This window comes from Pogona vitticeps, chromosome 9 (genome assembly GCF_051106095.1).
Source record: "Pogona vitticeps strain Pit_001003342236 chromosome 9, PviZW2.1, whole genome shotgun sequence".
Classification (NCBI taxonomy): Eukaryota; Metazoa; Chordata; class Lepidosauria; order Squamata; family Agamidae; genus Pogona; species Pogona vitticeps.
The window spans coordinates 19,342,674-19,355,544 of record NC_135791.1 but is presented as its reverse complement, the minus strand read 5'-3'; the positions used below and the strand labels follow the sequence as shown (position 1 = coordinate 19,355,544).

Sequence of the window (12,871 nt, the reverse complement as noted above, 5' to 3'; positions counted from 1 at the left end):
TGTACTTGTTGTTTGTGTGTGTGACTTCTGAAATGGAAAGGACATTAGTAGACCAGTGGTTACCATCATTGGGTCCCCAGATGTTCTTGGACTAAAACACCCACAAGCCTTCACTATTAACAATGCTGGCCAGGATTTCTCGGAGTTGGAGTCCAAGAACATCTGGAGACCCAAGGTTGGGAACCATTGTTGTAGACTGTTCAAGAGACACTGCATAAATTGTAAAAGCCTTGGTGTCTGGAAAACACTTCACATCTCATTCTCCTTCTGGAGGCAAGAATCTTATGGGGCTTGAACATTCCTCATCTAAGGGGTCTCATCACGTTGAGAAAACTAAAATAATTGAGATTGAAGAATTTACCTAGCATTCTTTGATTTCTTTCCATCCTTTTTTGAGCAAGGTGCCAACAAACCTTTATCTACTCTCCTCCTATCCATCACTCACACGGGAAGATATAAACCCCCCAAAAAAGAAATGAGTAGAAAAGGCATTCAAAGAGAGACAACAATTGGAGGAAAATAATGATCTCTCACAGGAATAGAGCACTTCTAAGGGAAGGATTGGTGGAGCATATTCTCACTTACTGAAACAGCGCTATGCGACCTCGGAAAACCTTAGACTGGAGAATATTCATTGCAGGTTTAGTATGAGCTTAAGTGATTTCACATTAGTTCTGCACACAGAAAATTAGTAAGGCACTTCTGAAAAAAAAAACTGGTTAGGAGACACCCTGCAAAGCTGTCAGGAGGACAACTGGTAAGTGTGCTAGAGCAAAACCAAGTTAATCTTCTTGGTACATTCATGACACCAAAAAAAGCTTCTTCCACTGCCCTGCCCTGATCAACTACCATTGCTTAGTTGACACCACAAATTTTAAAAAATGTGATTATGGTGACACATCAAAACAATGTGCTGCTGAATCAATTTTGACTTATGGAGACCCTTTTCCTAGGTAGTGAGTATTCAGAAGTGGTTTCCCCTTCCCTTCTTCTGGAGGTGCCTGGGACTGTGCAGTTTGCCCAAAGTCACCCAGGCTGGCTCTTCTGGAATGAACAATAGGGAATTGAACTCCCAATCTTTGTCTCCATAGCCAGATATCCAACTTACTGAGCTATCCAGCCAGCCTAGGGATACGCATAAATAGACCGAATCTCTAGTCATGAATAATGCTACTCCCTGAATCTCTGGGACATGAATCAGCCTTTCCCCACCTGATGTGTAAGACCACACCTGCCATCACTACAGCTTGCAAGAGTCATGTGGCCATACATAATGGGAAATTAGCATTGGGAAGTGCTAAGCTAAGTCATGTATATTGGCATTGCCAGATGGATAACATCCAAAATAAAGTCAGAATCCTGTTGGTGACTCAGACATGAGAAAGGGGCAATTGGTGACTCACCGTGGCAAATTAACATTAATAAAAAATGTGCTAGCCTTGTTATGAGCCACATGCCTGTTACGTAAAAGGTAAATGCCTAGTACCACAATAGTCACCTCATTAGTTTATGACAATTCAGCCTGGTGAGTTATGCAGTTTAAATTATGCATGCATAGAACACTAACAGGATTCTGGCAGGACCAGATCTCTTTAGAGTTGATTCCCTTCTCCTTTCAACTGCATGGCCGACCCAATATCTTTGTTTCTTGGGTATAATATAGGATTAAGAGAGAACCACAGACACTGGGATGGCAAGTCATCCAACCCAGAGGTTTCCGGATCAAAAGGAATAAGTACCTTTGAGAGGAGCTCAGGTTTCTTCACAACACTGTAGATCGCACTTTCATCAGAGGGATCTGCTCCGTATTTCTGCCCCTTGATCCTGTAAGGAATCAAAGATTCTGATCAGAAAAGCAGTTGGAGTGTGGAGAGAAAGATTTGTTGATGAGACAACCTGGAGGCAGTAACGCTTTCCTCTGGATCTATAAGTAGGTCCTATATGCTGTATTTGTGATACCCCCTTTTCATTGTCACATAAATTCTTTTTTAAAAGAACAACAAGGTCCAATGAAACGTTAGATGCCAAGAAAAGTTCCCGTGTCTTTAATCAAAGAGCCAAAATTGTAGTTTGAAGCTTGCAATAATACTTCTCTCCCAGCTCCTATGAAGACAGTAGCTAATTTCAGAGAAAGCAGGTAGCCTCGGAGAGATTGCTGCTGCTGATGATGATAGAAAGCCCCAGAGACCTGGCCCTGCTACACCATGAGTAAAGAAGGAAGCACAATGGAATCATCTAGCCAAGAGATCCCCTAAATCTAAGGACTGTGCATTTACTCCAACCCACTATCCATCCTGCCTACCATACCTGGAATAAATGACCTGCTCATTGGACAAATCAGGAGGCAGCCGGATGGCTGCGTACGTAATGGCGTCTTCTACACCTTGGTTCGGGAACCCGAGGGAACTCTCTCTTCCTTCATCATTTGGTTTACTGTTGTCATTGCACAAACGTCCTCCCTTGGCCTAAGGAATCAAGCAATGTTTATTTCTAACATTGTCTACACTGAGATAACGCATAAGATCACATAAGGAAGAGCTCCTTGCCTTTCTACATCTGGTTGCAATGGAAGAATCAGTTCACATTTTCAATTGTTGAAACATTTAACAGGCTTAACAGAGTTCTGAAGTCACACCAAAGGTCCATTTCCCCCCCATTTTGGCATAACAATAGCTTCCACTGCTCTTTCCCCATGAAAACCAGAAGCTGTGTGTAGAGACGTCAATCATAATTGTGTGCCATCCAGTCAATACTCTCTGATAGGCTTTTTAGGGTTTTCCAGGTAGAGCGATGGCTTTCCTTTCCCTTCTTCTGGGGGTGCCCTGGGGCTGTGCAGCTTGCCCAGGGCCACACAAACTGGGTCTACTCACAGGAGGCACAGTGGGGAATTGAACTCCCAAACTCTGGCTCTGAAGCCAGATACATAACTCGTTGAGCTGTTAGGAGAGTCCTTTTCAGCATTTCATCCTCCAAATGTTTTGGACTTCAACTCACAGAATCCTTTATCATTGGAAATGCTGGCAGGGGCTTCCAGGAGTTGAATTCCAAAACAGGGAGAAAGCCAAAGGCTGGAAACCAATGGGTCAAGAGGACATCAATGTGAGATTTACTCTTTCTTGTAACAAGATTGTACTTGACCCTGAGTCAAAAAATGCATTAACATAAAGCAAAGGGCTCTGTGTAACATTTGTGCTTGTTCATTTTGCCACCTTTTATAGATCAATGGTTCCCATGTTTGGGTCCCCAGAGAGACTTGGATTAAAACTCTCAGAACCTTCACCCCTAACTGTGCTAGCCAGGATTTCAGGGAGTTTTAGTCCAAGAACATCTTGGAACCAAAGATTGGGATCCACTGTTTTGTTGTTGTTGTTGTTTAGTTGTTAAGTCATGCCCGACTCTTCGTGACCCCATGGGCCAGAGCATGCCAGGCCCTCCTGTCTTCCACTGCCTCCCAGAGTTGGGTCAAATTCATGTTGGTTGCTTCGACGACACTGTCCAACCATCTCATCCTCTGTCATCCCCTTCTCCTCTTGCCTTCACACTTTCCCAACCTCAGGGTCTTTTCCAGGGAGTCTTCTCTTCTCATGAGATGGCCAAAGTACTGGAGCCTCAGCTTCAGGATCTGTCCTTTCAGTGAGCACTCCACTGTTTTAGATGTATTTAATCCAGGATCTGTCCTCCCAAGTAAAGATAATTGAAAACATGTAGTACTTAACCTTTTTCACAAAAAAGGAACCAGATCTCCCTGTGTTTCCAGTGACTGGATCAATCAATTTCTTCCTGCAGAAGTAGGAAAACAGGAAATTAGGACAGCTTTCTCCACCTCTTAACTACCTCCTTGGCAGCTATATACTGAATTTGTTTCAATTTTCTCTTTTCTCAGTTCAAATAACCAACCATGTTTTTAACTCTATAAACACTGCATGGGTGCAAAACACTTTACTGTAGTTTTCTTCCACCCTGGCAGGTGATTCATAGCTCCTTGCTCTGCTCTCTAGTCACCCCCAGGATTTCACAAATGCTTCTAACTCGTTCCCTATTTCCTGCTCTTGCCATTTAATGAAGAACAGGCTAAAAGCTATGATTGTTGAAAAGTCATGCATAGGTATATTCCTTCTAGGAATAAGGATGACTGATAACTAACACTAATAAAATAATGGCTAATGTTGCTGGTTTGTGAATAAAATATAACCTTGTTGTGATGTCCATATTTATTTTGTTTGCTTGTTTATTTACATTTTTACCCATCCATCTAGTGGCCAGATCACGGCTCTGGGTAGCTTACAATATCACACACACACACACTTGATCTTAGCCAAAAGGCCGAGAAGCGATGCTTACAATATCACGACATAACCATGACATAAAACTTCAATAATAATCAAATTAAAACATCAGGCAAAGGAAACCAAATTGTCAGGTTGCTCTACTGCTGATGTGTTATTGCCGTCCTGTATCCACATGTGTTTTGTTTTGTACTGTTGTTCATATAAGCTGCTTTGAGTGTGTTGTGTGGAAAAAATGGCATATAATAATAAGCTTTGATCTACAGAGCTGGAAGGGATCTTATAGATCATCAAGTCCTATCAAGGAAACACAGTGGGGGAATTGAACTCCCAACCTCTGGCTCTGCAGCCTGATGTCTCAATTACTGGAACTAAACTGAACTGGACTGAACGTTTTGCTCACATTTATCCAAAACTGTGTATGTGACTATACTCAACAGCGGAAGCCACATGGACTACTACCAGCCCGCCCATTTTCTGTGTTCAGCTTGTCAGTTATCCTACTAGACCAGACGTAGGCTGAAACTATACATTGCAGGGTGTTTTTTGTTTTGTTTTGATTTTTACCGGGGGATAGCTCCAAACCAGAGTGAAACAAATCCTGTTACATGCCTGTTTAATGGGGCAAAAACAGGGACGCTGGCTGCCCCCACCCCACCCTCATCAAGACCAACGCTAGTTGTCTGGAGCTGAAGTAGCTGAGAAGCTTCCCAGCCCTGCCTGCCTGACAACCTTGCGTTTGCCTGGCTCTGTGTGTTTCTCTCTCTCTCTCTCTCTCTCTCTCTCTCTCTCTCTCTCTCTCTCTCTCTCTCTCTCTCATTTTCACTGCATGTGGAGTAGGCTGGCCTTCTTCCCCCACAGGGCTGGTGGCAGCCAAGGAGCACATATTGGCAGCAGTGGCCAGGACACTCCCCAGACACTGCTGTCAAGCCCAACAAGCAACCCCTGAGGGCTGTCTCACCCGGCTGAAGCCCGACTGCACTTTAACGTGGCACCCAATGCCCACTGTTTTAAAGCACTGCAAGGCATATGTTGTGTGAAGCCATGGAAGCTTGCTTGGATTCTCTACCATGTCTTGAGAAAGTAGAGTTCTCCCCACCACCCCTTACCTTCTCCGCAGGCCACAAACCAGCAATCCCACCAGTACAAGCAAGGCAGCAAGACAGCCCAGGCTAATCAAGGTACGCTTCATCACCGTGGCTCGGCTGTCTGTGCGACACAAAAGAAGGCGCATTGGAAAGTGGACTGAACATCAGAAAGCGTTTTAAAAATCCCAAGCAGGTCTGCACTGGTTGACATGCTCAGTTGCTCACTGTGCCTCCAGCAGATGTGACTGGCAACCGGGATAGGGATGATCCTAGAATTTGGGAGTTAGATACCCCCCCCACTGCTTGGTATACAACCTGCCCATAGCCATCGCCAATGGTGCACCCCTTGATTTGGGCAGCAATTCCTGAGGTATACATCCAGAGTCCCCAGGGCTTTCCACTGTCTTGATGGTGAGATGGGTGCCTTACATCCCCTAAACTGTCTTCTCCCACTCAAGCATAGTGGAGTCCCTGAGCCCACTGTCACTGCTGAAGGAAGATTCTGTTGGAGTTTTTACAACCTCGCATGCTGCCTATAGTTTGGGTGAGTGGGAGGGACTTTTCTGGGGTAGCTGTCAATCAGTCCAGCAATAATGAATTGTTCCCTCCTGCCTCTGCATTTAAAGAGAGACCTGCATCTCTGCTGTTTCTTTCCCTCTTGTTGGTTATTTGATGTTGAACTGTTCATAACTACAAGTTGGCTGTGAAAGAACACTCCTTTGGGTAGTGTGGGCGGCATATTAATTAATTAATTAATTAATTAATTAATTAATTAATTAATTAATTAATTAATTAATTAATTAAATAAATAAATAAATAAATAAATAAATAAATAAATAAATAAATAAATAAATAATGAAGTTTTTTTAAAAAATTATTTTCCTGCAAATATCTCAGAGTGAGTTATGGAGACCTTAAGTGCTAGTTAATGAGAAAGGAGTGGACTATCTGGGGAAATTGTAGCTGTCTCCTCTGTGAGATATATATATATTTAATCAAAAGATGTTGATTTTTCAATTATAACAACACTTGTGGAAAGCAGAATCCTGGACCTACCACTGTTAATTACTCACAGGACACAATGAGGGCCACAGATTGTGATTCGTTCTCGGAAATTTCATTGGACGCAGTGCAAAAATAGTCTCCCGACTGCCAGACTTCGACTTTTTGGAGTTCAAGGACATCAGAGGTCTTCTGAAATATCTCCTCCCCATTCCAATACCACTTATAAGAATGTGATGGTGGTTTTGCATCGTTTTCGCATCGCAACAAGACATTATTTCCCTCAATGATGGCCTCTTTAGTATCCACAGTTACAGAGACACTCCGGGGCCCATCTGCCAGGAAGAAGAGAAACAGTCATTTAAAACAGTCTGTTGTTTTCTCTTGAGGTCTCAACATACTTACATGGCAGTCAATATGTATGCCACAGAAATCACTGAAATCTGGAAGCTTGTTAGTGTTTAAGAGGTGAGATTCTGGAACAGCCTCATCCCTGTGCAATCATTACTGCAAACAAAGACCATGTTTGTTGCTCAGTGACCAATCGTGAAACATCACAAGTGAATGTGCAAGGTAAAGGAGGTTTGAAAAGTTTACACTGGGACAATCAGATGTCTTTCAACACCTACAGAATCTACGCTTCTAAAAAGGTGCTTTATGTACCATATCATTTGGCCCTCCGTTGGAGCCCAAATTCAAACACCCTCAAACTTCATTCCAACAATAGTTCATGTTTCCTAATAACCAGCTTAGAAAAAGAGTCCTGAGGAACTGAAAAGATTACCTGTTTAATGCTCCAAATAAAGACATAATACCACTGTTTTTACTCATGTTCACATTGGCTTTCAACCAACCCAGAGGCGTGTACTCAGGGCAAGATGAATTCCACACAAGCAGAGAATTTAGACTTTGGTCCAGAATGGCCCATTCTGAAAATCTCAAGTTTTCATTTTAAAAAAGGGAAATGAAGACTCTCTTGTGAAAGCAAAGCAGATACTTGAAAGGCAGTCATGCAGAAGAGGAGAAGGATCTGTTCTTCATCATCCCAGAGTGCAGGACATGTAATAATGGCTCAAGCAACATGAAGCCAGATTTAGGCTGAACATTTTGAATATTATATTCTTAACTGTAAGAGCAGTACAACAATGGAACCAATGACCTCAATGACACTAGAGGCATTCAAGAGAAAATTAGACAACCATCTGTCAGATCTGCTTTGATTTGGATTCCTTCACTGAGCAGGTGGTGCAACTTGATGGCTTTATAAGCCCCTACCAACTCAATTACTCCATGATTCTATGTGCAGCTGCTGTCACTGAAAAGGGCATCAAGACATCCAATTCTTTCTTTTTATTTATTTATTTATTTATTTATTTATTTATTTATTTATTTATTTATTTATTTATTTATTTATTTATTTATTTATTTATTTATTTATTTATTTATTTATTTATTTATTTAATATCCCGCCAATCTTCCCCTACATAAGACTAGTAGGTTACATGAGCCATTAGGAGCACAGTGATTAGAATTAGGCAGGGAGATCTCACACACTCATGCTCTTGTTGAGACTCCTTGCAGAGCGATATCTATCTGAGAGGGTTGGCTTTGTTTTGTTTTTCAGGTTTCATGGTCTTTTTTTTCTCCCTGAAAGACACACAGCTCTGCACAGGATTATGGTCATTTCTGTGCAAAATGGCACCTTTCCTTGCACAAAACAGTCTACACGGGGCATTGAGCCTGCATTTTCCCCTCTTGCAGAATTTCATGAACTGCATCCCCAAATCCCAAATCTAAAAGGGTTAAGAGTAGTTTGGAAATAGCAAGGCGTCCCTCCAGAAGCTCCAGTAGTTCAGTTTACCCTATGCATGTCATTTTAGGCAAAAAGAAGCCTTAAAAAACAAAAAAGGGGGTGAACAACGGGTCCCGTCTGGTTTTTAAGAAGGGCATTTTTGGAAGTTCAAGGTGGGAATTTCAGGGAGAGGTCAGATTGTGTCCCTAAAAAAAAAAAAAATCTGAGGTGCAGGTTTCTGTTTTTTTTAGGGCTCAAAACATTCAGGGAGTGAAAGTGGGTTGGTCCTTCAGGATCCACCATGAAGGGTGTTTGTGCATGCCAAGCCTTGCTACAATCCATGGAGAAAAGGACTAAATAAAAATGACATTAAAGATGAAAAATGACTATATTAGGAAAACGTGGAAGGAAACTGCGGGAAAAACAGGTACAGAATCAGGATGAGAATGTAGGAAAGCATTTTGGCATATATACAAAAATTAAGACAGATCTAGAGTGGTGCATCAAAGGCAGAGCTGTTGGAGGCAAGTCAATCCAGAATTCATAGGAGTGAATCCAGGCCAATGTTTACTCTGAACTTACAGGTGTATAATCTACAGTGCTGGACCCTTTCCTCAACCTAGGCTCAGTATCTTGAGCAGCTCTTCAAAATTTCGGACTAAAACCCAAAGTGCATTCAGGGCCCCCACAAGACCAAAGCTACCTGCCTTCACTGAGGCAGAGCAAGGACATCCAATCTCCAGAACCCTCTCAGGCTCTTACTCACATTGGACATTCAGCTGAAGAGGCCGGGAGGCTGTGGTGCCCACAGTGTTTGTGGCATCACAGGAGTAGCTGCCAGAATCCCCTGGAGCCACTTCCTGGAGGATCAGAGCAGCACCTTTAGCATCGAGGGGTTGCTGATCCTTGGACCACCTGTAGGTCATTTCCTCAGGATTTGCTGCCTCCACTTGACAGCTTAGATTCAGAAAGGCCCCTTCCTTGATGGGCCCTGGGGGATCTCGCACGGCTTTTACGTTCTTGGGGGCAACTGTGGAAAGACAAAAAAAAGAGAAGGCATCACGTGTCCACCGTTCTTCCCCTCCGTGACCCACTGGACAGAGAGATCTGCTCTGTGATCTTTCTACTTCGGAAGAGTCAGTGGATCACAATGTTTATTTACTCTCTCGTTTTGACCCAGCACTCATTTTACTGATCCTATCTTACTAGAGAGCGCTGATTACACCATCCTTTACTTCTAAGAGGACCAAAAAAATTCCTTAAAATCTACTGCCTCACTGGATCTCCTTATAGATGTTACAAGTGGAAATCTCCCTGGACAAGATTCCAAGTATTTTGCAAATTCCAGCACGATCACAAATATTTTTCAGATTGAAATCCTCCCACCAAAAATCTGGTGAAATTTCTCCTTGCACAAATGAAACCTTATGATGATCAGTATCTCAGTACTACAGAGGTGTAAGGATCCTTATGGATAATCGAGTCCAGTCCCTGTCAGGAAGGCCCAGTGGGGGACTGAACTCCCAGTTACTGGCTTCAGAGCCAGACACCAAAACCACTGAGCTATCCAGGAGCTCAATCATCACCTCAATTTAGCTATCCGAGTTTTACTCCTGCACTTGAATTCACCAACTATGTGTTGATAAGGGATGCCAAAAGCACCAGCCCTCTCATCACCTCTTCCTCAACATCCTACAAATACCCCTACATATGATTTCAAGGTCCCCAGGGTTTAAATGAAGTAGAATCACTCACAGTGCACATTTACAGAGATCCTTGGAGATGAAGTACAACCAACGTTGTTGCATACTTCACAATGATAAGTGGTAGCTCGTCCAGGTTTTGCAGGGGAAGTAATTAGGCTCGACTCAGCTGGCCTCGTCCGAACCACGTTATTCTCCAGCAACTTGTACCAGTTGGTCGTGGGGTTACTGCTGCCCACAGAGCAGTTGAATTGGATTGTTTGTCCTTCCTTGATGGGCAGGGAATTTAAAATGGCTAGCTGGACGTCCTTGGGTCTGTCTGAAAAATCACATCCATTACGTTTGTGTTGGGAGAGGAAACAGATCATTATCACCCTACTTTGAATGCATATCCCCCAAGAAGGGAGCTGTGGGACAAGGGTGAGCCACGTGGGACCTCCAAGGGATATGAACCATGAAACTGAAGTTGTTCTTTTGCCCCTCTAAGCAAAAGGGTGTAGCAGAGATGATGTGTGGCTATTCACAGGTGCAAATAATTTGAAGATTTATTTAAATCGCAGGAGAAATCAGATCCATGCAAAGAAGGCACAGCAGAAGATAAAGCAGAGGGACCTGATTATTACTTACAAAGGACATCCAGGGTGAAAAGTGAAGATGTTGCCTCGTCAATGGGATTGTAGGCTTTGCAATAATAAGTACCAGAATCGTTGGGCTGGATTGCCTGAAAGTGCAGCTCTCTTTGGGAGCTGACGACGTGCGATTCAGAGTTTTTGTACCATTCGTACTTGGTGATCGGGGGATTGGCGGTGAAAGAACACTCCAAAGTGACCGCATCATTTTCCTCGATGGTCCTGCTTGGGAACTGGATTTTGGTCTCTTTCGGCGAATCTAGGAGAAAAAAAAACTGAAACTGAAACCAAAAAAGGACTCCAGTTTCTGCTTTTCTGATTTCCAGCAGGGTAAGACCTAAGGCTTTGATGAGCTGCAGGAAGGAATTTGTCCGATGGCATAGTTTTGTAGACATACATAGTTGAGATACCCTTCTTCATGGTTTAGATCAGAGGTGGGCAAAGTGCTGACTGTGGACTGTACGAACGCCTGCAATGGCCTCATTGCTGTCCTCAGGTTTCCAATGCAAGCCCTAGCCCCACATTCTTTCCAAAGAAGACTTTAGAAGCCCCAAAGGGTCTACTCAAAGGGCTTGGAGGCTGTCTTGCTAATATGTCTTATGAATTGTTTTATATCCAGTGGGTACCTTTCTAATTTCTCTTTCATTAGCACTGTGAGCCGCCTTGAGTCCCCTCATGGGGAGAAAGGCAGCCCACAAATGATAGAGAACGAAGAAATACATGAATAATGCAGCTGAATTGGATAACAAAAATGGGGAAAAATACCCCCCCCCCATGTTTATGGGTTGGCATGACGGATGCCAGGGAGAGAAAGAAAAAACAAGGAAAAAAAGTTCAAAGGAGTGGTGGTGAGGCACCGTTGTGGATCCTTGGAAGTCATCCACTTGATTCAAATTCCCTTTTCAGGATCCTCGTTTAGTTCTGCTTAGTTTGGATTCTTATATGGTTGCAATTGTATCTTGTATGTCAAGGATGGAGATAATACAGACCGTTAAAAGGTAGGGAGACCAAGTGGATCAACCGTGTCTTAACAGCAATGATGAATGATTAAGTGAACTGCCACAGGGCGGAAATTGGGTAAGAGACATACTCCATCATCTTACCCAACTTTCTGCTTTTCTTTTACATCTGTTACTCTGCTGATTATTTTCTCTATTTTTAAATTATTAGGGGAGAAAGACAAAATTATACAAAATGATTAAAGTCTGCAATCTAGGATCCCAACAAACATAGTGTATGACTACAGAGTCATCTTTCGTCGCCCCAATGAATCAACTCACACTGGACATCTATGGACAGTTCTTCAGATACAGTAGTTCCAAGTCCATTTCTTGCTCCACATTTATAATGACCAGAATGATGCCCTCCCAGAGGATCAATATTCATCCTGGAACCATGTATCATTCCATTTGTCAAGTCATTATTCTTCCACCATTGGTACTCAAGGACATCAGGGTAGGTGCTATTGACGAGACATTCAAGAGAAAGTTTCTCCCCTTCTCGGAGAGTGGTTCCAGGATCAGCCCTCAGTTCCACTCCTTTAGGAGCATCTGCAAGAAGCCAAAATATGAGGTGGGGGGGAGAGATAGATAGAGAGAGAAATCATATTAATAAATGGTCCTTCAATTTAAGTATTGTGTTATTTATGCACTTGTGTGAGTAATTGATCAAAGCTCACTATTAAAAGAGCATGATTTTTCTCTTCTGTCTGTCTGTCTGTCTGTCTGTCTGTCTAGTTAGTTAGTTAGTTAGTTAGTTAGTTAGTTAGTTAGTTAGTTAGTTAGTTAGTTAGTTAGTTAGTTAGTTAGTTTGTTTGTTAGTTAGTTAGCTAGTTAGCTAGTTAGCTAGTTAGCTAGTTAGTTAGTATCCTGCACCCATTAGTGTTGAGTTGCAACTCTGGGTGGCTTACGACTCATGGAATAGAAAACAAAAATAAATATAGAAACATTAAAAGCAGTAATAACCCTAAAACACATGGTACTGACTAACCATATAAACCCAGAGCGGGTGGAAGAAATGGGAGGGGGGAGAAGAGGAGGGGGAAAGGGGGGGAAGGAGTTCAGCTGGAGCTGGTATGGAAAGCCTTCCTGAAAAGCAACATCTTTAATTGCTTCCTGAATGTCAACAGGGAGGGGGTTGGCGAAGCTTCTCTGGAAGTTGGTTCCATAAAGTTGGAGCCACCGCAAAGAAGGTCCTACCTCTTGGAGAGGGTTTATGGGTCTCCCTCGGGGTGGCCACCCGGAGGAGCCTTGAGTGAAATAATCTCGTGGGTCATGTAGATGACATTAAGGAGAGACACTTTGATAAGTAACATGGGCCCAAAATGTGGGGGGCTTTGTATGTGAATGTCAAAACTTGGACTTGCTCCAGG

General features: G+C 42.9%; 1 protein-coding gene across 3 annotated transcripts in view; it reads right to left on the bottom strand.

Annotated features, from left to right (window-relative positions):
* Positions 1 to 284: 284 nt before the first annotated feature.
* The window catches only part of LOC110090701 (B-cell receptor CD22), a 39,213-nt gene continuing 26,626 nt past the window's right edge, over positions 285 to 12,871 (bottom strand). Inside the window, exons 3-11 of one of the 3 annotated variants that reach the window (XM_078380284.1) lie at positions 11,781 to 12,050; positions 10,499 to 10,759; positions 9,924 to 10,190; positions 8,935 to 9,198; positions 6,448 to 6,711; positions 5,396 to 5,495; positions 3,717 to 3,780; positions 2,308 to 2,465; positions 285 to 1,824 (exon numbers count right to left, since the gene is read on the bottom strand). In XM_078380284.1, coding sequence (XP_078236410.1) covers positions 1,593 to 1,824; positions 2,308 to 2,465; positions 3,717 to 3,780; positions 5,396 to 5,495; positions 6,448 to 6,711; positions 8,935 to 9,198; positions 9,924 to 10,190; positions 10,499 to 10,759; positions 11,781 to 12,050 — 1,880 coding nt within the window. In that variant the 3' untranslated portion in view covers positions 285 to 1,592. Of the gene's footprint in view, positions 1,825 to 2,307; positions 2,466 to 3,716; positions 3,781 to 5,394; positions 5,496 to 6,430; positions 6,712 to 8,934; positions 9,199 to 9,923; positions 10,191 to 10,498; positions 10,760 to 11,780; positions 12,051 to 12,871 lie in introns of those variants that run through there. The other 2 variants (XM_078380282.1, XM_078380283.1) reach the window with 2 other exon arrangements.